Source organism: Natrix helvetica (genome assembly GCF_964273705.1).
Source record: "Natrix helvetica genome assembly, chromosome: Z".
NCBI lineage: Eukaryota > Metazoa > Chordata > Lepidosauria > Squamata > Natricidae > Natrix > Natrix helvetica.
This window is the reverse complement of record NC_138554.1, coordinates 104,670,286-104,695,764: the sequence shown is the minus strand read 5'-3', so window position 1 is coordinate 104,695,764 and position 25,479 is coordinate 104,670,286. Positions and strand designations below refer to the sequence as shown.

Sequence of the window (25,479 nt, the reverse complement as noted above, 5' to 3'; positions counted from 1 at the left end):
TATCATTTGAACCTTCCTGGCGAAGACACTGAGGTGGGGGCCCTTAAACTCCATATCATTTGAACCTTCCTGAAGCTAGGATTGGAGCTGCTGGAGAGAAGGGGGGGTGAGTCACAAGACAAAGACACTGAGGTGGGGGCCCTTAAACTCCATATCATTTGAACCTTCCTGAAGCTAGGATTGGAGCTGTGGGAGAAGGGTAAGACACAAGAACGGGGGGGGGGTAAGTCACAAGACAAAGACACTGAGGTGGGGGCCCTTAAACTCCATATCATTTGAACCTTCCTGAAGCTAGGATTGGAGCTGCTGGAGAGAAGGGGGGGGTGAGTCACAGAGACAAAGACACTGAGGTGGGGGCCCTTAAACTCCATATCATTTGAACCTTCCTGAAGCTAGGATTGGAGCTGCTGGAGAGAAGGGGGGGTGAGTCACAAGACAAAGACACTGAGGTGGGGGCCCTTAAACTCCATATCATTTGAACCTTCCTGAAGCTAGGATTGGAGCTGCTGGAGAGAAGGGGGGGTAAGTCACAAGACAAAGACACTGAGGTGGGGGCCCTTAAACTCCATATCATTTGAACCTTCCTGAAGCTAGGATTGGAGCTGCTGGAGAGAAGGGGGGGTAAGTCACAAGACAAAGACACTGAGGTGGGGGCCCTTAAACTCCATATCATTTGAACCTTCCTGAAGCTAGGATTGGAGCTGCTGGAGAGAAGGGGGGGTGAGTCACAAGACAAAGACACTGAGGTGGGGGCCCTTAAACTCCATATCATTTGAACCTTCCTGAAGCTAGGATTGGAGCTGCTGGAGAGAAGGGGGGGTGAGTCACAAGACAAAGACACTGAGGTGGGGGCCCTTAAACTCCATATCATTTGAACCTTCCTGAAGCTAGGATTGGAGCTGCTGGAGAGAAGGGGGGGTGAGTCACAAGACAAAGACACTGAGGTGGGGGCCCTTAAACTCCATATCATTTGAACCTTCCTGAAGCTAGGATTGGAGCTGCTGGAGAGAAGGGGGGGTAAGTCACAAGACAAAGACACTGAGGTGGGGGCCCTTAAACTCCATATCATTTGAACCTTCCTGAAGCTAGGATTGGAGCTGCTGGAGAGAAGGGGGGGTGAGTCACAAGACAAAGACACTGAGGTGGGGGCCCTTAAACTCCATATCATTTGAACCTTCCTGAAGCTAGGATTGGAGCTGCTGGAGAGAAGGGGGGGTAAGTCACAAGACAAAGACACTGAGGTGGGGGCCCTTAAACTCCATATCATTTGAACCTTCCTGAAGCTAGGATTGGAGCTGCTGGAGAGAAGGGGGGGTAAGTCACAAGACAAAGACACTGAGGTGGGGGCCCTTAAACTCCATATCATTTGAACCTTCCTGAAGCTAGGATTGGAGCTGCTGGAGAGAAGGGGGGGTGAGTCACAAGACAAAGACACTGAGGTGGGGGCCCTTAAACTCCATATCATTTGAACCTTCCTGAAGCTAGGATTGGAGCTGCTGGAGAGAAGGGGGGGTGAGTCACAAGACAAAGACACTGAGGTGGGGGCCCTTAAACTCCATATCATTTGAACCTTCCTGAAGCTAGGATTGGAGCTGCTGGAGAGAAGGGGGGGTAAGTCACAAGACAAAGACACTGAGGTGGGGGCCCTTAAACTCCATATCATTTGAACCTTCCTGAAGCTAGGATTGGAGCTGCTGGAGAGAAGGGGGGGTAAGTCACAAGACAAAGACACTGAGGTGGGGGCCCTTAAACTCCATATCATTTGAACCTTCCTGAAGCTAGGATTGGAGCTGCTGGAGAGAAGGGGGGGTAAGTCACAAGACAAAGACACTGAGGTGGGGGCCCTTAAACTCCATATCATTTGAACCTTCCTGAAGCTAGGATTGGAGCTGCTGGAGAGAAGGGGGGGTAAGTCACAAAACAAAGACACTGAGGTGGGGGCCCTTAAACTCCATATCATTTGAACCTTCCTGAAGCTAGGATTGGAGCTGCAGGAGAGAAGGGGGGGGGTAAGTCACAAGACAAAGACACTGAGGTGGGGGCCCTTAAACTCCATATCATTTGAACCTTCCTGAAGCTAGGATTGGAGCTGCTGGAGAGAAGGGGGGGTAAGTCACAAGACAAAGACACTGAGGTGGGGGCCCTTAAACTCCATATCATTTGAACCTTCCTGAAGCTAGGATTGGAGCTGCTGGAGAGAGGGGGGGGTGAGTCACAGAGACAAAGACACTGAGGTGGGGGCCCTTAAACTCCATATCATTTGAACCTTCCTGAAGCTAGGATTGGAGCTGCTGGAGAGAAGGGGGGGTGAGTCACAAGACAAAGACACTGAGGTGGGGGCCCTTAAACTCCATATCATTTGAACCTTCCTGAAGCTAGGATTGGAGCTGCTGGAGAGAAGGGGGGGTAAGTCACAAGACAAAGACACTGAGGTGGGGGCCCTTAAACTCCATATCATTTGAACCTTCCTGAAGCTAGGATTGGAGCTGCTGGAGAGAAGGGGGGGTAAGTCACAAGACAAAGACACTGAGGTGGGGGGCCTTAAACTCCATATCATTTGAACCTTCCTGAAGCTAGGATTGGAGCTGCTGGAGAGAGGGGGGGTGAGTCACAGAGACAAAGACACTGAGGTGGGGGCCCTTAAACTCCATATCATTTGAACCTTCCTGAAGCTAGGATTGGAGCTGCTGGAGAGAAGGGGGGGTGAGTCACAAGACAAAGACACTGAGGTGGGGGCCCTTAAACTCCATATCATTTGAACCTTCCTGAAGCTAGGATTGGAGCTGCTGGAGAGAAGGGGGGGTAAGTCACAAGACAAAGACACTGAGGTGGGGGCCCTTAAACTCCATATCATTTGAACCTTCCTGAAGCTAGGATTGGAGCTGCTGGAGAGAAGGGGGGGTAAGTCACAAGACAAAGACACTGAGGTGGGGGCCCTTAAACTCCATATCATTTGAACCTTCCTGAAGCTAGGATTGGAGCTGCTGGAGAGAAGGGGGGGGTAAGTCACAAAACAAAGACACTGAGGTGGGGGCCCTTAAACTCCATATCATTTGAACCTTCCTGAAGCTAGGATTGGAGCTGCTGGAGAGAAGGGGGGGGTAAGTCACAAAACAAAGACACTGAGGTGGGGGCCCTTAAACTCCATATCATTTGAACCTTCCTGAAGCTAGGATTGGAGCTGCTGGAGAGAAGGGGGGGTAAGTCACAAGACAAAGACACTGAGGTGGGGGCCCTTAAACTCCATATCATTTGAACCTTCCTGAAGCTAGGATTGGAGCTGCTGGAGAGAAGGGGGGGGTAAGTCACAAGACAAAGACACTGAGGTGGGGGCCCTTAAACTCCATATCATTTGAACCTTCCTGAAGCTAGGATTGGAGCTGCTGGAGAGAGGGGGGGTGAGTCACAGAGACAAAGACACTGAGGTGGGGGCCCTTAAACTCCATATCATTTGAACCTTCCTGAAGCTAGGATTGGAGCTGCTGGAGAGAAGGGGGGGTGAGTCACAAGACAAAGACACTGAGGTGGGGGCCCTTAAACTCCATATCATTTGAACCTTCCTGAAGCTAGGATTGGAGCTGCTGGAGAGAAGGGGGGGTAAGTCACAAGACAAAGACACTGAGGTGGGGGCCCTTAAACTCCATATCATTTGAACCTTCCTGAAGCTAGGATTGGAGCTGCTGGAGAGAAAGGGGGGGGGGGGTAAGTCACAAGACAAAGACACTGAGGTGGGGGCCCTTAAACTCCATATCATTTGAACCTTCCTGAAGCTAGGATTGGAGCTGCTGGAGAGAAGGGGGGGGTGAGTCACAGAGACAAAGACACTGAGGTGGGGGCCCTTAAACTCCATATCATTTGAACCTTCCTGAAGCTAGGATTGGAGCTGCTGGAGAGAAGGGGGGGTGAGTCACAAGACAAAGACACTGAGGTGGGGGCCCTTAAACTCCATATCATTTGAACCTTCCTGAAGCTAGGATTGGAGCTGCTGAAGAGAAGGGGGGGTAAGTCACAAGACAAAGACACTGAGGTGGGGGCCCTTAAACTCCATATCATTTGAACCTTCCTGAAGCTAGGATTGGAGCTGCTGGAGAGAAGGGGGGGTAAGTCACAAGACAAAGACACTGAGGTGGGGGCCCTTAACCTCCATATCATTTGAACCTTCCTGAAGCTAGGATTGGAGCTGCTGGAGAGAAGGGGGGGTGAGTCACAAGACAAAGACACTGAGGTGGGGGCCCTTAAACTCCATATCATTTGAACCTTCCTGAAGCTAGGATTGGAGCTGCTGGAGAGAAGGGGGGGTGAGTCACAGAGACAAAGACACTGAGGTGGGGGCCCTTAAACTCCATATCATTTGAACCTTCCTGAAGCTAGGATTGGAGCTGCTGGAGAGAAGGGGGGGTGAGTCACAAGACAAAGACACTGAGGTGGGGGCCCTTAAACTCCATATCATTTGAACCTTCCTGAAGCTAGGATTGGAGCTGCTGGAGAGAAGGGGGGGTAAGTCACAAGACAAAGACACTGAGGTGGGGGCCCTTAAACTCCATATCATTTGAACCTTCCTGAAGCTAGGATTGGAGCTGCTGGAGAGAAGGGGGGGTGAGTCACAAGACAAAGACACTGAGGTGGGGGCCCTTAAACTCCATATCATTTGAACCTTCCTGAAGCTAGGATTGGAGCTGCTGGAGAGAAGGGGGGGTAAGTCACAAGACAAAGACACTGAGGTGGGGGCCCTTAAACTCCATATCATTTGAACCTTCCTGAAGCTAGGATTGGAGCTGCTGGAGAGAAGGGGGGTAAGTCACAAGACAAAGACACTGAGGTGGGGGCCCTTAAACTCCATATCATTTGAACCTTCCTGAAGCTAGGATTGGAGCTGCTGGAGAGAAGGGGGGGTGAGTCACAAGACAAAGACACTGAGGTGGGGGCCCTTAAACTCCATATCATTTGAACCTTCCTGAAGCTAGGATTGGAGCTGCTGGAGAGAAGGGGGGGTGAGTCACAAGACAAAGACACTGAGGTGGGGGCCCTTAAACTCCATATCATTTGAACCTTCCTGAAGCTAGGATTGGAGCTGCTGGAGAGAAGGGGGGGTAAGTCACAAGACAAAGACACTGAGGTGGGGGCCCTTAAACTCCATATCATTTGAACCTTCCTGAAGCTAGGATTGGAGCTGCTGGAGAGAAGGGGGGGTAAGTCACAAGACAAAGACACTGAGGTGGGGGCCCTTAAACTCCATATCATTTGAACCTTCCTGAAGCTAGGATTGGAGCTGCTGGAGAGAAGGGGGGGTGAGTCACAAGACAAAGACACTGAGGTGGGGGCCCTTAAACTCCATATCATTTGAACCTTCCTGAAGCTAGGATTGGAGCTGCTGGAGAGAAGGGGCGGTGAGTCACAAGACAAAGACACTGAGGTGGGGGCCCTTAAACTCCATATCATTTGAACCTTCCTGAAGCTAGGATTGGAGCTGCTGGAGAGAAGGGGGGGTGAGTCACAAGACAAAGACACTGAGGTGGGGGCCCTTAAACTCCATATCATTTGAACCTTCCTGAAGCTAGGATTGGAGCTGCTGGAGAGAAGAGGGGGTGAGTCACAGAGACAAAGACACTGAGGTGGGGGCCCTTAAACTCCATATCATTTGAACCTTCCTGAAGCTAGGATTGGAGCTGCTGGAGAGAAGGGGGGGTGAGTCACAAGACAAAGACACTGAGGTGGGGGCCCTTAAACTCCATATCATTTGAACCTTCCTGAAGCTAGGATTGGAGCTGCTGGAGAGAAGGGGGGGGTAAGTCACAAAACAAAGACACTGAGGTGGGGGCCCTTAAACTCCATATCATTTGAACCTTCCTGAAGCTAGGATTGGAGCTGCTGGAGAGAAGGGGGGGTAAGTCACAAGACAAAGACACTGAGGTGGGGGCCCTTAAACTCCATATCATTTGAACCTTCCTGAAGCTAGGATTGGAGCTGCTGGAGAGAAGGGGGGGTAAGTCACAAGACAAAGACACTGAGGTGGGGGCCCTTAAACTCCATATCATTTGAACCTTCCTGAAGCTAGGATTGGAGCTGCTGGAGAGAAGGGGGGGTGAGTCACAAGACAAAGACACTGAGGTGGGGGCCCTTAAACTCCATATCATTTGAACCTTCCTGAAGCTAGGATTGGAGCTGCTGGAGAGAAGGGGGGGGTGAGTCACAAGACAAAGACACTGAGGTGGGGGCCCTTAAACTCCATATCATTTGAACCTTCCTGAAGCTAGGATTGGAGCTGCTGGAGAGAAGGGGGGGTGAGTCACAAGACAAAGACACTGAGGTGGGGGCCCTTAAACTCCATATCATTTGAACCTTCCTGAAGCTAGGATTGGAGCTGCTGGAGAGAAGGGGGGGTGAGTCACAGAGACAAAGACACTGAGGTGGGGGCCCTTAAACTCCATATCATTTGAACCTTCCCGAAGCTAGGATTGGAGCTGCTGGAGAGAAGGGGGGGTGAGTCACAAGACAAAGACACTGAGGTGGGGGCCCTTAAACTCCATATCATTTGAACCTTCCTGAAGCTAGGATTGGAGCTGCTGGAGAGAAGGGGGGGTGAGTCACAAGACAAAGACACTGAGGTGGGGGCCCTTAAACTCCATATCATTTGAACCTTCCTGAAGCTAGGATTGGAGCTGCTGGAGAGAAGGGGGGGTGAGTCACAGAGACAAAGACACTGAGGTGGGGGCCCGAGCGCCTAACGGCGCGCGAATCATATATCTATGAACAAAAATAGCAATAATACATTCTGGATTAGTGTGTTTGAGATTGTGATTTTATTTATTTCAAAATGACTGGCTTAGTTCAATGTAATAGCTGTTTTGCACCTGTCTTTCGCAGTACTCTTTTCAAATTTGGATACTGTCCCCTTTGTAAACAAATTACGAGTCTACATAGGCAGATTACCTATCTAGAATCTGTAATCTGTGCTCTCCAAGCAGAAACTATGTGTCTACGTCAGCCATTCCACTCTATGGTGAAGCCACACTATCAGCCCCCTCTACCACAAAGATCTTGCAGGAGAAGAGCTGTCTGAACAACTGTGGGATCTGGCAGGTTGAGAGCTGTGAACCATAAACCCAAAGCTTTTGCTGTGACCCAGCAAAACAGATATAGTGCCCTTGCTGACCTTAATGGGGACACTAAAGAGATAGGTCAAGGCAGTTGTGATAATGATGACTCAAATAAGCAGGGGATCGTGGTCCAAAACGAAGAACTTTCTTCGGAAAGGCGAAAAGGGGAACCAGGTATCACACATCAGTCGCAGAAGAAGATCAAGGTATGTAAAAAGAGAAGTCACCTTCTGGTTGGTGATTCAATCGTAAGAGATGTTAATTTAGGAGAGGATACGGAGGTTTTAAAAGAGATCAGGTGTCTGCCAGGTGCTACTGCCAGCAGAGACAAGAGGCGTATTCTTAAGATAGTCAAGAATGCAAGTAAGGACTGTGACGTTGATGCTATTATACATCTTGGCACTAATGATCTATCCCAGAAAGATGTACTTTCTGTGCAGAATGATTTCCAGAACTTGGGGTATGAACTTAATAGTATAGGTTGTAGGCTTATCTTTTCAGAGGTTTTACCTGTATATAAGGAACAAAAAGGGAAGGGCCAGCGTGTAGCAGAGTTTAATGTTTGGCTAAAGGAGTGGTGTAAAAGGGAAGGCTTTGGTTTTATTAGTCATGAAGCCTGTAGCTGGTCCAATGAAAAACTGTACAAAAGAGATGGGTTGCACCCATCCAAGAAAGGAACTGAGTTACTTGGCATTAAATTCACAGATTTTCTTGATAAACATTTAAACTGAAGAGCGGGGACAGAGAATTAATAGATACAGAACATCTCTGTCCCCAGCAAACTAAAATTCATAGGGTTATAAATGCATGTAACATAGATTTGTGTGTGGGTAAGATTATCACTCCTGCTGTCAAGCAAAACCAAGCATGTAATAGTGATTGTCATACCATGTGCATGAATCACACAAGTGGCAAGAAAATAGGGGCAGTCAGGCATAATACAGGTTATGTAGACAGTAAACACAAGGTCAATCAAAATGGACTCAAATGTCTATATACCAATGCACAGAGTATGAGGAATAAACAGGGAGAATTAGAAATTCAAGTAAAAGAGGGCAGATATGATATTATTGCCATTACAGAAACTTGGTGGGATGAAACTGACAAATGGAACATACAGCTAGAAGGATTTAAATTATTTAAAAGAAATAGACCAAATAAAAGAGGAGGTGGAGTTGCACTATATATAAGAAATAACTACGTCTCTACAGAAATAGAGCACAACAATAATGAGAACTATCTTGAATGCATTTGGGTCAATATTAAAGGTTGTGGGGGAAATGACATTGCCATAGGTCTATACTACAGGCCACCCAACCAAGCAGAGGAAGAAGATGAACTTTTTGCTAGTCAGCTAACTAAGGTATGTAGGAAGCACACCACAATAGTAATGGGAGATTTTAACTACCCTGACATCAACTGGGAAACAAACTCTGCACCAAGTGGAAGATCCAACAGGTTCCTAACAAACCTAGCAGACAACTTTGTTTTCCAAAAAGTAGAGAAGGAAACAAGGGGATCAGCCATACTGGACTTAATTCTCACTAACAGAGAGGAAATGATAGAAGGTGTTGAAGCCATAGGAACCCTGGGGGCAAGTGACCATGCAATATTGGAATTCAACATTATCCAAACACAAGTAGTAGAACAAAGTCAAACTAGAGTCTTGGACTTTAAGAAAGCTAATTTCAATAAACTTAGAGAGAGCTTGGGAAAAATTCCATGGATGAGAATCCTCGAGGGGAAAACAACTCAAGAAGCTTGGGAAATTTTGAAAAATGAGATTAGAAAAGCCCAGTCTAACACAATACCAATGAAGAAGAAAAACAACAGCTCCCAAAAGAAACCAGCATGGCTGCATAAACAACTATCTGACAAACTGAAAGACAAAAAAAGTAAGTATAAAAAGTGGAAGGAGGGGGACATAACTAAGGCAGAATATCAGCAAATAGCCCGAGCCTGTAAAGATGAAGTGAGGAAAGCTAAGGCTCACAATGAAGAAAGGCTTGCCACAAAAGTAAAAATTAACAAAAAAAGCTTCTTCCAACATGTTAAAAACAAGAAAAAATTTAAGGAAACAATTGGTCCATTGCTAGGAGAAAGTGGCAAGAAGGTGACAAGCAACAGGGAGAAAGCAGAACTATTTAACTCATGTTTTGCATCTGTCTTTACACAAAGGGATAAAACAGTCCAACCTATCAAAAGCAGCACCACAAAATTAGGAACACAAATTGAAATAGGGAAGAAAATGGTAAGTGAGCACCTGTCTACCCTAGACGAGTTCAAATCACCAGGACCGGATGGATTACACCCCAGAGTTCTGAAGGAACTAGCAGACGAGATCTCAGAACCACTGAATTATATCTTTCAGAGATCCTGGAACACCGGGGAACTACCAGAGGACTGGAAAAGAGCTGATGTGGTTCCCATCTTCAAAAAAGGGAAAAAATTAGATCCAGGAAACTACAGACCTATCAGCCTAACCTCAATACCAGGAAAGATTCTGGAAAAAATAATCAAGCAACGAATTTGCGAACACCTAGAAGCAAACAAAGTAATAGCCAAAAGCCAACATGGATTTGTCAAAAACAGATCATGCCAGACTAATCTTATTGCATTCTTTGATAATGTGACAAAATTAGTGGACCAGAGGAATGCCGTTGATATAGTTTACTTGGACTTCAGTAAGGCTTTTGATAAGGTAGACCATAACCTACTACTAGATAAAGTAGAAGAATGTGGGTTAGACAGCATCACCACCAGATGGATTGGTAACTGGCTGATCAACCGCACTCAACGTGTAGTTCTCAATGGAACTGCATCTACATGGAGGGAAGTATGCAGTGGAGTACCCCAAGGCTCTGTTTTAGGCCCAGTACTCTTCAACATCTTCATCAATGATTTGGATGAGGGAATAAATGGGGAACTCATCAAATTTGCAGATGATACCAAGCTGGCAGGAATAGCCAACACTCCAGAAGATAGACTTAAGATACAGAAGGATCTTGACAAACTTGAACATTGGGCACTATCTAATAAAATGAAATTCAATGGTGAAAAGAGTAAGGTTCTACATTTAGGCAACAAAAACGGAATGCACAGGTACAGTATAGGTGATACCTTACTCAGTAGTAGTAACTGTGAAAGGGATCTTGGAGTCCTAGTGGACAACCATTTAAATATGAGCCAGCAGTGTGCAGCAGCTGCCAAAAAAGCCAACACAGTTCTAGGCTGCATCAACAGAGGGATAGAATCAAGATCACGTGAAGTGTTAATACCACTTTATAATGCCTTGGTAAGGCCACACTTGGAATACTGCATTCAGTTCTGGTCGCCACGATGTAAAAAAGATGTGGAGACTCTAGAAAGAGTGCAGAGAAGAGCAACAAAGATGATTAGGGGACTGGAGACTAAAACATATGAAGAACGGTTGCAGGAACTGGGTATGTTTAGCTTAAGAGAAAGAAGGACTAGGGGAGACATGATAGCATTATTCCAATATCTCAGAGGTTGCCACAAAGAAGAGGGAGTCAAACTATTCTCCAAAGCACCTGAGGGTAGAACAAGAAGCAATGGGTGGAAACTAATCAAGGAGAGAAGCAACTTAGAACTGAGGAGAAATTTCCTGACAGTGAGAACAATTAATCAGTGGAACAGATTGCCTCCAGAAGTTGTGAATGCCCCAACACTGGAAGTCTTTAAGAAGATGTTGGATAGCTATTTGTCTGAAACGGTATAGGGTTTCCTGCCTAGGCAGGGGGTTGGACTAGAAGACCTCCAAGGTCCCTTCCAACTCTACTATTGTATTGTATTGTATTGTATTGTATTGTATTGTATTGTATTGTATTGTATTGTATTGTATTGTATTGTATTGTATTGTATTGTATGTTGCCCATAGATGGATGGAAGACTCCTACTAGTCTATTTTAATTTTCAAAAATGTAACACAACATCCAACAAGAATATTGAAAACAGAGAGATAATATAACATTTTGTCCCCGCTCTTTCCTTCCTCGAGCTACATTCTATAATGAATAACTCTGAAAGAGAACAGTTTTTAAAGTGACTTTGTTCACAATGTTGACAGGGATTGAAGCAAAGTTCCCTATGAAGCTGCGTTTTAAATTACTTTGTTCCCTTGCTCAACAATAGATGTATTTTTATTTATATCTGTATCAAAAAACAAACTTTTGTCTTTTTCATGCTTCATCAGGGAAATGCCATGGAAAGGAGAAGAAACAAAGTTATCACTAAAATTAAAAAATAATAAGCTAAATGAGGGACAAGAAAAAAGTGCCACAGAAAGCTATGAGCTATGTGGGACCATGGGAAATGCCTCATGGACAGATTATGCTGAATTTTAGATGTACTACATTATCTTAATGGCAAAAACACACCTCATTGAAATAAATCAAAGCTACCTCACCTGTCTACTATTAATAAGCATTAAAACCTGTCTTTCAAGGAGAATTTAAGAGGAGATCCTGAATTAGAAGGTTATATATCTATCATTGGCTTTCTTGTATGCCCAGCTAATAGAAAGATATAGAAGTTGGTAAAATGGAATTTGATGTGGAATTGTGTACAAATGATGATCATATTTTTGCTAAAAACAAAACTTACTAAAATGGAAGCAGGCTGAACAAGTAAAAGACAGTATGATAATCTAGGTAAATTTTTGATACAATATATTTCTTGAAAATGTCATCAATCTGAAGGTACATTTGTAAATCTTTCTTGGATATATAAGAAATCTAGAGAATATTGGGACCAAATTTGTATTCTGATTCTGAAGATTTTAAAGGTAAATCTACAACTGAAATCAGAGCCTTTCTTTCTGGGGTTAATGAACAAAAAGATTGAGAGATGTTGTGGAAATGTGTTTTTATATATGATAACAGCAGTTAGACTTGCTGTGCAAAGATGGAAGAATTTAGAAGTGCCTACATAAAATGGAATTCTGTTAAACTGATGGAATTGACAGAGATGGCAAAATTAACAACTTCCAAGCCCGACCAATTTTAATTTTACTTGGAAAACTCTCTGACTTTTTGCAAGAAACTGAGAGAAATGAAACTTTGATTTTGGCATTTGATTATTAGAATTATATGGAATTATAAAGTAACATAGTCTACTCTTCATTTTAGTTGGATGTACTTATATCTATATCTGTAAAAAAAAAGTTTCGTCTTTACTCCTTGCTTTACTTTTTCTTTTTATTGCTGTATTTACCTTGCTTTTTGTCTAATCTTTCATTTTTTTCTATTTTCTTTTTCTTTAATTTTATTCATGTTGAAAATAAAATTCTAAATATAAAAAGTAATCATTAAAAGAAGACTAAAAGATCTATGTTGTTTTTATTTTCTAGTTGACAGTAATGTACCTGTAAGCAAAATCTGATTCAAGAGCAATTTAGTAAGATGTACATCACTTGGTCCTGGAGTTTTGAGTACCAGAATTGAACTGAGCTCACAGACTTTTCATACAACAATTTGCACTAATGAAATTGTGGAAGCTACCTTCATTTCACAAGTAATTAAGAATGGAACGAAACCTATTTTGTCAGAGCTGCTGTTAATTCAATTAAAGTCAGAAACTTTTCCTCTGCCCACCTTTATATTTAAAGATGAGGGAATGAATCATGATGGGATGGAGCAAATAAGAAATAAAAATTACTAAAACATAACAAATAAATAACAAAGCTAAATGACGGACAATAAAAAGACTGAAAGTAAAGAAATACAATATAGCGTAAAAACAGCAAACCCTGGCAGACGACTTACTTAAAATCTGATCTGAGCACTTTAACAAATATAGACATTATTTGTTAAGTTCCATATAACGAGGCAATGGCTAAGCTTGCAGTCATGATTTCTAGCTCAGCAGTACCATCTAAATGCTAAAATATATCAAGCAAGAGATATTGGTTTTAGTCCTCTACATAGCGTGATACAGAAACTAATTTTTGACTAACAGAATTATTCTACTCTGGCAGAGTCGAACAGAACTGTAAGCCTCTTTCCATATAGTTTGCTGAGTATAACCTCAAGGCTCACTAAAATATGTTTTCCCATATTTCTTAGCTTTTTGTGTATGTACATGTGTGTGTTTCTGTGTGTGTCTATTTGTTACATCCACATGAATCAACATACAGTAATTGTTTTATTGATGTGCTATACTAGATATTTACAAAGGGTGTGAACAACTGCATACACAAGTTTGGGCAGCACCCAAGTACAATATTTGCCTTGATTGTCTCATTTAAGGCTACCCACAATGGCCTAATCTAAAAGCTCTTGGTCAAAAAAACCTCTGTTCCCTAATCAATCATTTTGTCTAGGTAACATTCAAAGCATTAGCAGAATCAAGCAGGATGCATACTCACAGGAACAAGAGAGACCCTGTTTGCCTAATCCTATGAGCATATTCAAACAGAGATTACAGTAGGCAGGCTTGTTGAAGTGTTTTAGTCTCCATACATGCTGCCCATCATCCTTCACATTCTGCAGAACACATAAAAAGAAATGGATTTCATTTAATGGCATAAACAGAAAAACCTTTAAGTGCCAATAAAAATTGAAATTGACTCAAGAACATAAAAGACAATCTGCTTCTTCATTTATTAATTTTCAAGTGATTACAACATAATTTTTCCAAAGAGACGTGTAGAGAGATATGGTAGCAAAACGGAAGACAGTGAGTGTGTGGCAGTGGAGCTGAAAACTGTAAAACTTTTTAGCATAAATTGTTAATAAAATGATTTGCCCAAGTAACATGCACATAACCATATTCTAAATCATTGGGTATAAATGCTTAAGGTTTATTCTGCTACAGCTACTAATTCAAGGGTCCCTTGCTGCATAGGGCTTTTTGAAAAATTATTATTTTAGTATTAGCTTTTATCTTTATCACAGGTTATGAATGAATAATGATGAAGGTTTAATGAAAACATTCTAATTAAAATTGTCACATCTTTACTTGGGTAAAACTAAGTACAATAAATAAAAAGTCAAGAAGACAAGGCTTTTATAATAAAGTATTTGTCTGTTAAATAGAATGAATTAATTGAGTTATATGACTATAACTAGTTAATTGCTGCTATTTATTCAAAAGAATGGCCACTATGTATGAACAGAACATATGGATCAGTCTAATTGACATAAAATACAATATATTCATTTAGAATATAGCATATTAGACTTCCTGTCAAAGTGTTAATCAAGGGACAATAGTCTCTTGAAACTGCACATAGAGACTTTTTTCAATTAAATCATTTTAAAAAATTGTGCTTTTATATACGTTTTGGAATTCAAAATAATAAATACAATAAAATACAATCTTTAAGCCTAGCATGTGTTATCCTCTGGGTGCCGTCCACTAGGCTGTGCCAGCGGGCGACGCCTAGGGGAAGGGCCTTCTCTGTGATGGGCCCGACCCTCTGGAATGACCTTCCCCCCGACATTAGAGTGACTACGGATCTCCGTTCCTTCCGTCAGAAACTTAAAACCCACCTATTCCAGCTAGCCGGCTTGGCCTAATTCCACCTATCCCACCTCAGTTCTATTTTTAAATTTTTAAGATTGGTTTTAAGGTCTGTTTTTTAATTTTTATAAATTGTACAGGGGTTGTTTAATGTGATTTTTACCTATGTGTATGTTTGTTTGTATGTTTTAAATTTATTCCTGTACACCGCCCCGAGTCCCTCCGGGGAGAGGGGGCGGTCTAGAAATTTAACAAATTATTATTATTAGTATTATTATTATTATTATTATTATTATTATTATTATTATTATTATTATTATTATTATTATTATTATTATTATTAAATTATTATCCCATTTCAGTATGGGTCTTGACTTCATATAGATTTTCTTTACATATTCTCCTGAGTAAAATTTTAAAATCATTTGCCCTGATCATTATTAAAGTCAAGTGCTTTAGATAAATGGAATGTTCCATAGCTCAAAGAAAATGGAAGTGCTTTTGCTTTGCTATATTCAGTTATGTTAAATAAAAGAAACAATGCCACTATTAATGAAACTAAAATATATAATGAAGGTTAATATCAGCAACATAAAGTAATGAGTAACTTTGGAAAATCAATGAGTACTACCAAAATATGGAACTTGACATTTTATAGATAACACTAGCTTTATCAAATCTAGGCTTTAATTTTACAAAGTAGAAAAAAATATGCTATTGATGTTAGCTCTTTTTAAATTTTTAAATGTATTTACATTATAAAAACAAGAATACGAAGGAATACATTTCTGTTTAATTATATATGAAAACATTGAGCTAAATCCTTGTTAATATTATATCAAAATCTTTTTTCTTCGGTTTTAGTTCACTTCACTACCAACAACTTCAATCTTTTTAAACTTTTTTTTTTAAAAAATGTATTTTGTTATGTAGAGTTTGTATTCTCCTTACTGTATTTTTGTTATTCTAATTCACAAAAAAAGTATTGCTTTGCCATAATACACATTTCAATTATGTATCAACTTTAAAAAAATGTTTACAAGCAAACTCCAGATTAAGAACAGGTTTCATTACTAAGTCTGTCTCAACTCAAATTTGTATGTAAATCGAAACTGGTATTTATTACTATTACTATTTATTACTATTATTATTAGTAATGAAAAGTGGCAGCAACATATTACTTCCTTGAATCAATGAACCTCTAAAACTATGAAATTTTTCAAGAACTGCTGAAAACCATTAAAAGCAGGCTGTATATTAAAAATACACAGCTTCAGTTGTTCATGAAAATATTGCACAGCTTTAGCCACTTTTACTCAAGGAAGAATGCCAGACACCATTTTCAGAGGTATACAGCCCTTTGGATTGCCATAAATTGGATATTCTCAATCCAGAGACTGTACTCTGCCAAATGCCAATGCTGTAATATGGATTTTTATAACTGTCTCATAGTATAAAAGCATATTCTGTGTAGTTCCTTATGGATGGTAATATTTTTACTTGTTAAGCTTACTGGAAATATACTTGAGTCAAACTATTGCATTAAAACAATAGTTTTAGTTTGAACGCATAGTCAATTGACATGGATTTGAGAACATTTCTGGTAGTAAAAATGTTTTGTGCCTCAAAAATATAAGGCGTTGATCATGCCTTAAGTTATTCCCATATTTGACTGCTCAATCTATGGATACATTTGGACACTGGGACATTATATACTGAAGTTAATGGTTGAGTTATGTTTCCCTTTTTCAACTTAAAGGAATAGTTAAGACTTTTTATACAACTTCTTCACTTGACTCAATGGAAACTGCAAAGTGCATTCAGAGAAATATAATGAACTCTCATTTTAATTTAATACACTTTATTTGATTTGGTATGGCTGCCCACTCCAGAAGACTCTAAGTGGCTTACAAAATCCAAAGCAGTGTAGAATCCATATACACAACTTGGTAATTTTTGCTACAAAGTATAAGTCAACCTCTTTTTTTAAACTTTGAAAAGAAGATAAATAATAGCAGGATCTTCTTTACTTTCTCAAAGATATGAGCAGGCTCAAACTGAGGACAGAATTAAACATGTCATCATTTTGGAGTCATTGTGTTTCCACAAAAAATCCAAGTTCAGCTTCCCTTGAATTCCATTGCCCCTTATCTATCAATTTTGTTTGATAGTTGCAGATCAAATTCTTGGGTAGGTAGCATGTAATAAACTTTTAGTGCTTGGAGCAACCCGTTCCTGTTACTTGCAGCCGACACTTGATTTTGTTTATTTTTTTAAGTTATAAATAGTTGGGATGGTACATGTGGCTACCACTCTACAGATTCTAATAGGTGTTTTGGAACATCTGACAGTGGTCCCATGCACATAAACTAAATATTTATATCAATGGGACATATGTGTTTGTATGTGTCTCTTTGTTGTGTGTGTCTGCGTGTGTATGCATAAAATACTGTTTCAAGTATGTACACAAAAATCATATTGCATGAAAATTGCTAAGTGAGGCTTTCCTCATCATTTTACCATTATGCTTTACATTTAGTATTATTGTGGTTTTCAAATAAAAATGAAGAACCATATTATTTTTATTACATCTTCATCTAATAGTTTCTGAAAATTTTCTAAAAGAATTGCAAATGCTCCCTCCTGTGGAAAACCTAAAGAATAGCAATGAAGCAATATGTTCTGATTAAGCAATGTTTGACTATTATTACTCAAAAAGAGAGTTTAGTGGTTAGCTTATCTGCTTTTAATTTTCACTTTTTTATGAGTGTTTCCTATTTTCCAAAAATATTTTTTTGGGAAGGATACTGGAAAGGACACTGATGGGAAAAATTTTGTGAATAAAGGAAGTTGTAATAAATGTCTTGTCTAGACATACTCTAAGACTGGAAAAAAGAGAGAAGAAAATGGGTCTTTGGTTCTTCACACTTTCAGAATATCTGTGGATAATCTTCATCACAGAATTATTCATTTTCAAATTTGAATAAAAAGCACATACTGCTAACATTTTCAGTGTTCACAGTATTTGTGGTTGATGATAATCACAATATCGTATCCGATCCATCGCGACCCCATGGACAACGTTCCTCCAGGCCTTCCTGTCCTCTACCATCCCCCAGAATCTGTTTAAGCTCATGCCTAGTGCTTCAGTGACTCCATCCAGTTACCTCATTCTCTGTCGTCTTCTTTTGCCCTCAGTCGTTCCCAGCATTAGCCTCTACTCCAGTAAACCCTTCCTTCTCATTAGGTGGCCAAAGTATTTGAGTTTCATCTTCAGGATCTGGTCTTCTAAAGAGCAGTCAGGGTTCATCTCCTCTAAGACTGACCATTTTGATCACCTTGCAGTCCAAGGGACTCTGAGGAGTCTTCTCCAGCACGTTCAAAAGCCTCAATTCTTTGGCACTCAGACTTCCTTTATTGTCCAATTTTCACTCATACATTGCAACTGGGAAAATCATAGCATTGGCTATGTGCACTTTTGTTGGCAGGGTGATGTCTCTCCTTTTTAGTATGCTGTCTAGATTTGCTGTAGCTTTCCTCCCTAGGAGCAAGCATCTTTTAATTTCTTGGCTGTTGTCCCCATCTGCAGTGATCTTGGAGTCCAGGAAAATAAAATCTGTCACTACCTCCATTTCTTCTCCATCTATTTGCCAGGAATTGAGATGGCCGGATGACGTGATCTTAGTTTTCTTAATGTTAAGTTTCAAGTTCCTCTTCACTTTCTGCCATTAGAGTGGCATCATCTGCCTATCTGAGGTTGTTGTCATTTCTCTCAGCAATCTTAATTCCAATTTGTGATTGATGTGCTCTGCATATAAGTTAAATAGGCAGGGCGACAGTATACAGCCCTGCCAAACTCCTTTCTCAATTTTTAACCAATCAGTGGTTCCATGTCCAGTTCTCCCTGTTGCTTCTTGACCTGCATATAGGTTTCTCAAGAGACAAATTAGATGGTCTGATACTCCCATTAGGTATTTGTACTGGATATGTAAAAACTTTCAGTGTTTATATATTTATATATACATTGCCAAATGAAGTAGAACTCTCCATTATTCTAGCCAAATTTACGGTCTAACAAAGCAGTGTTGAATGTTCCACAGGGAATGTGGAATTGACAATCATTGTGGCATTAACCTTGCTTAGCTAGATCATTCTCTATGGACCAATTCAGCTTCAATCTTTTTTATACTTGGCCCTAAATTTCCGTAAGTATTTTTTTTCCTTTTTAAAGAGTCATCTGTTTAAAGCTTCAGTTGGCTGATTATAAAGTAACATCCCTAGTGAATTTCTACAGCATTTGAAATAGCACATTATTACAGCAAAATACTGCTGCAATACAACCCTGACATCTAGTGGAGAAAAGGTAGTGGAGAAAACAGTTGAAATTCCAAACATATTCACTCCAAAAATTACTGCACATTTAGAAAGCTATATATTCTTTTTTTACCAAACTAAAATAGATGCTGTTGAAAACTTGTGGAGGATTTTAACACGGACATGTTTAAAAAGCAAATTAATAAGGAAATAGGTAGCTCAGAACAATTCTGGAATATACACACAGAGAGAAACAATGAAGTCCCTTTCAAGTCCAGTCCAGTGTCATAAAAATATATGCTATTATTTATTCCATCAACTCCCAAACAAATTTGGGTGGTTAAAACAAAAAACTATGCTTATTAGAAGACAATACAACAGACCAAAGGGAACAATAAAAATTGTTCCAAAAGTGCTATAGAAATTGAATGAACACATTAGTTAATTAATGAAACAAAGCACGAAGCACAACTCTAAAGTCAAAACAAAAGAACCCATCATCACCCTTGCTGCCACATTGTGGACCAGTGGCAGCTTCAGAGTGGACTTCAAGGGCAGCAAAGTAGAGTGCATTACAGTAATCCAAATATGAGATGATGAAGTCATGAATCTCTTTCTGAAGGGCTTTCTTTTCCAAAAATGGTACTACTTGTGAAAAGATGTACCTATTGTGTTTTTCGGAGTATAAGACGCACCTTTTTCCCACAAAAAAGAGGCTGAAAATCTGGGTGTGTCTTATACGCTGAATACAACATTTTGGCCTCCTGAAACCCCGCCCCTTCACCAAAATGGCCGTGCATAGCCTTTAGGAGGCTTGTAGAGTGCTCCTGGGGTCTGGGGAGGGCAAAAATGAGTGGAAAACAGGCCAATTTTCATACACACCCCAGCCTCCAGGAGCATTCTATAAACCTCCTAAAGGCTATGCATGCCCCCTTTTTTGTTTACAAAAAATCGACCAGTTTTTGCAATGAATGGGCCATTTGTTGCTCATTTTTGGGCCCCACCAGCCCCCAAAGCACTCTACAAGCCTCCTACAGGCTATGCATGCCCTTTTTTGAAAAAAAAACAGGTCCATTTGTTTGCAAAAACATTTTTTTTAAATGTGCCTCTTCAAAATCTTGGTGCATCTTATACTCCAGTGCGTCTATACTCTGAAAAATACGTATCTTGGCAATAGCTTCTACCTACTTACTTGACTTGCCAGGATTTGAGAGGTATAACTGGATTTCATCTGCATATTTATGTTAAACTAGAGCAGCATGATAGCCTAATGGTGAAGACGCCTCCTACTCAGACGGTTGGAGTTCAATCTTAGGTAGTAGTGAGATGTTTCCTAGGGCGCAAAGAAAATATGTCTCCTGTGTAATCTGTGTGGTATCAGGAAGGGCATTGGGCCAGTAAATGCTCAGTTCCATCTAGTCACCCCAAATTAAGGAATTGCAATATTGTAAAAAGGGAGGTTTTTTTACTCATGTTAAGCCAGCAAACTATGTCATCCAATGGTTTCATGCAGATGTTGATCAGCTGGGCAAAAAGTGTAGAACCCTGCACTACTCAAAAGTGAGGAGCCATGAGTGCTATTTCTCTCTGCCTGTCAACCTTGATCAAAGCTGGATACCGAAATTGAAAAATCACTGTAAATTGGAATGTCAGGTTTCAGGGAAATGCTTTATGAGTTGGCATTGAACCTTCCACTTTGAAGCTGGTCCAAAATTATACCATGGTCAACAATATTGAAATCTAATGAGATATCTTGAAGCACAAGTATTAATGCACTCATCACAATTCTACCACAGTTATCAACAAATATGACTAATGGAATCTTGCTACTAAACTCTGGCTTGAAACCCAATCAAAATAGATAAATTTAATCTGTTCGCACCAGAGCTCACTGGAACTAAGTCTGACTGTCCTCTTCATCTTCCCTAAAATGGAAACCAGGCAATCATTTTCCAGAACTGTTAATTCCAGAAACGTCTTATTTAGATAAAGGACAAGGCTGAAGGAATTATCCCTTCTCTCAAAAAAGCAGACATCAATGCACTGACCAACCTGGAGGTGATCTCCTGAGTGACCATCTGGATCTTAACAAATTGATGGCCAAGCTAACTGGCATACTTCATTGGAACACAGGACCAAATTCATTCTAGATAATCACAGAAGGTCTGGTCTGGGTACCTTGATTGGACCTATCCACTCACAGTCCAACTCAAAGCAAAGTTAAGTGATATTATTTTGTTTATTTATTTATATCTTGTCTTTATTATTTTTACAAACAACTCAAGAGGGCAAACATATCAAATACATCTTCTTCCTTCTGTTTTCCCCACAACACCAGCCTGTGAGGTGAGTTGGATGAATGAAAGTAACTAGCTTAAAGTCACCCAGCTGGCTTTTACAGCAAAGGCAGGACTTGAACTCACAATCTCTTACTTTCTAGTATGGTGCCTTAAATTACTAGCCTTCCAATTGGCATAAAGATCACCCCATGCAAGATTACTTGGTCCAAACCATATAGTGTCTCTTTGTGGCATGTGAAATTCAAATGAAAGGCCTGGTGTCAGCAGTAAAGAAGGCCTTGCATGAACTAGGAGGGCTAACCATTTTCTAAGAATATTGCACACTAATGCAACTGATTCAGTATCTCCAGAAATCACATTAAATCAACAGTAATATAGTTCACAATTTTTGATGAACTTATTTTTCACAAAAATATGCAGCAGTTGCGTATTCTAGTACACCGCTGCCACAAACATATTTCATGTAAAAAGCATCACGTCTGAGAAATGCCATTTTCCTGTTATTTTGTCTAGCAAGAATGCCCACTGTCAAATTAATTAGCCTTCATAATCCCTTAACATTATTTCATCTAGCCAGCAAAGGACTATAAGTTGGTTGGCTGATTTTGTAGTGTAGATGTCAAGGGCTTAGTAAATAAATTAATATTTTCAAAAGAAACATATTTGATCTCAATAACTTCAAATTAAACAACCTGAGCATTTGTGTAGAATTCAAACTGTGTTTTTTCTACTAGCAAGTAACACCAAATATTTTTGACTATATAAATAAATTGTATTCATAATGCTGAAAATCTCACAAGAAGATGAAGAGTTTATATTTGTATAAGGGAAATTGTAAGGATTTATTTGGTAAATATGTGGAAAAATGATTATAATTAAGTTTGTGAATTTTGATCTGTGTGTTTTCTATTGACATTTATTAAAAGCATAGTAGAAAAATACTTTATGACAGTAGTTGGATTATGCAAATATGATTGTTAATTAATCAGTTAAATACAATTGTATTGAATTTTAATTTTATTCTATGTCCTAATTGCAGTAGTAAGGGTGGCATATCAATGCAATTATAATAATTATTACTATTATTATCAGTTAATTTTGCAGCTGCTCTGCAGAAAGATTTTCCATTTATTTCAGTATGAGTTTTGCCTGCTGAGAAACTGGAAAAGTGCACACAAAAAGAATAGTGAAAGGGATATGAGAATAAAAGGTTGTAACTGCATTTATTTTATTTAAACCAGTAATAACATATATGCCTCTATTTATTTATACAGTTTATATATTTCAAAAGGTGAACTGTAACAAGGACACACACACACACACACACACACACACACACAGAGAGAGAGAGAGAGAGAGAGAGAGAGAGATTACCTTTTGAAATGCATAAATTACAAGTATATGTGTGTAAATGTGTAAATTAGACAATGCAATATTTTTATGAATTATCAATTCAGAATAAAACAGTCTATTGAATCAAACTATTGCAACATTTTAAAATAAAGCTTCATATCAGAAGGATTCTGGTTCAAACAAACAAACAAATCTGGTTCACTACAAGGATAACCCATTTAAATCTGACAGCCAGATCCAAATGGAAATAGCCAATCCAATTCAAATGAATCTGACCAGAGTGGGATCCCACTGGGTTAACAACTGGTTTGCTGAGCGTGTGCACAGACATTTTTTATAAAGATCTGTTAGTATTTTCAAGCTATTTTGAAAACAGCTTGAAAACAGCTTTTTTTATTTAAAAAGAAAAAAAAACATTAAAATCAATTAATTTTTTAAGATTCGGTTTTCAGATTTATAAAAATAGGGTTTTTTTAAGATAGCAGCCCTAATACAGTATAAACAGGGATGTTGAGAAATGTAACAGGGGAAGAAATATTTCTAAGTTATAATCTTCTTTCATGAATTTAGTATATATCTATTTGTGCATCCAAAATTCTAGAATGCATACATGTTTTTAAGTTTGAGAGTTTATTACCACTAAAATGATTCTTACATTCTCTAATCCAAGCAACACTAAAAGTGGTATCGTAGTCATTCCCCCCTGAATCCATTCTTCCAAGGAAACTGTGCCATCATGATCATAGTCAATTTCTTCCATCATCTCATGAAGAATCTGTTTTAATTTTAAAAAATTGATATGAATAATATGTAAATAATAGTTGTTTTGCATTAAAATAGAAAGATAAATGTATTGTAAAATATCACTAAAATATTTTCATATTTAAAATATCAGGAAGCACTGCTCTATTTGTTTCAATTATTTTAGTGCAACTCTATGCAAGTCTAATCAAAATAAATCTAATCATGTACATCATTCTAACCTTAATTTATATAACTATATAATTTATATATATAGTCAAATAGAGTCTTGGACTTTAAGAGAGCTGATTTCAATAAACATGGGAAGGATTCCATGGATGAGACTCCTCAAGGTGAAAACAACTCAAGAAGCTTGGGAAATTTTGAAAAGTGAGATTATAAAAGCCCAGTATAGCATAACACTAATGAAAAAGAAAAATAACAGCTCTAAAAAGAAATCAGTGTGGCTGCATAAATAACTCTCTGACAAATTGACTGAAAAAAGTATAAAAAGTGGAAAGAGAGGCACATAACTAAGGCAGATATCAGCGAATAGCCCAAGCCTGCAAAGCTAAGGCTCACAATAAGAAAAGGCTTGTGACAAAAGTAAAAAAATAAAAAAGCTTCTTCCAATTTGTTAAAAACAAGAAAAAAGTCAAGGAAACAATCCATTGTTGGGAGAAAGTGGCAAGAAGGTGACAAGCAACACGAGAAAGCAGAACTGCCTAACTCGTTTTTTCATCTGGCTTTACACAAAGGGGAAAAAATAGTCCAGTCTATCAAAAACAGCACCACAAAAAAAAAAAAAAAAAGATTAGGAACACAAGTTAAAATAGGGAAGAAAATGGTAAGTGAGCACCTGTCTACCTTAGACAAGTTCAAATCACCAGGACCAGACGGATTACACCCCAAGGTTCTGAAGGAACTAGCAGATGAGATCTCCAGCCACTGAACTATATCTTTCAAAGATCCTGGAGCACTGAGGAAATGCTAGAGGACTGGAAAAGAGCTGATGTAGTTCCCATCTTCAAAAAAAAAAAAAAGGAAAAAAAAGATCCAGGAAACTACAGACCTATCAGCCTGACCTCAATATCAGGGAAGATTCTGGAAAAGATAGTCAAGCAATGAATCAGTGAACACCCAGAAGCAAACAAAGTAATAACCAAAGGCCAAAATGGGTTGGTCAAATACAGGTCATGCCAGACTAATGTTATTGTATTTTTTGATGAAGTGACAAAACTAGTGGACCAGAACAGAGGTGGGTTGCTGCCGGTTCTCACAGTTTGAACTGGTTTTCCATGCATGCTGCATGGTTTTTTGGCATTTTTAATCTTCTGCATATGTGCAGACCTATTTATAGGCTACTGCGCATGCGTGAGAGAAGTGAGCACTCGCGCATAAATCACACTTGCACCAAACTAGCAGTAACATCAGCAGCAGCCCACTCCTGGACCAGAGGAATGCTGTCCATATAATTTATTTGGACTTCAGTAAGCATTGACAAAGTAGACCATAATCTACTACTTGGTAAAATAGAAAAAATGGGGTTAGCTAGCATCACCACCAGATGGATTCGAAACTGGCTGACCAAGCACACTCAATGTGTAATCCTCAATGCCACTGCATCTACATGGACGGAGGTATGCAGTGGAGTACCCCAAGGCTCTGTTTTGGGCCCAGTACTCTTCAACATATTCATCAATGATTTCGATGAGGGAATAAATGGAGAACTCATCAAATTTGCAGACAACACTAAGCCAGCAAGAATAGCCAACACTCTGGAAGACAGGCTTAAGATACAGACTTGACAGACTTGAATATTGGGTGCTATCTAACAAAATGAAATTCAATGGTGAAAAAAGTAAGGTTCTACATTTAGGGATGAAAAACGAAATGCACAGGTACCGCATATGTGGTACCTTGCTCAATAGTGGTGACTGTGAGAGGGATCTTGGAGTCCCAGTGAACAATCATTTAAATATGATCCCAGCAGTGTGCAGCAGCTGCCAAAAAAGCCAGCACAGTTCTAGGCTGCATAAACAGAGGGATAGAATCAAGATTATGTGAAGTGTTAATACCACTTTATAATGCCTTGGTAAGGCCACACTTGGAATACTGCATCCAAATTTGGTTGCCATGATGTAAAAAAGATGCTGAGACTCTAGAAAGGGTCAGAGAAGAGCAACAAAGAT

The 25,479-nt window shown here is 39.7% G+C and overlaps 1 protein-coding gene across 4 annotated transcripts in view; it reads right to left on the bottom strand.

The window, feature by feature from the left end:
* The window catches only part of DGKB (diacylglycerol kinase beta), a gene marked incomplete at its 5' end in the record, with an annotated part of 287,887 nt that overhangs the window by 240,543 nt on the left and 21,865 nt on the right, over positions 1–25,479 (bottom strand). For all 4 annotated transcript variants that reach the window (XM_081971452.1, XM_081971451.1, XM_081971454.1 and 1 more), the window contains 2 exons: positions 13,483–13,600; positions 23,202–23,321. In XM_081971452.1, the coding sequence (XP_081827578.1) occupies positions 13,483–13,600; positions 23,202–23,321 (238 nt within the window). The remainder of the gene's footprint in view (positions 1–13,482; positions 13,601–23,201; positions 23,322–25,479) is intronic.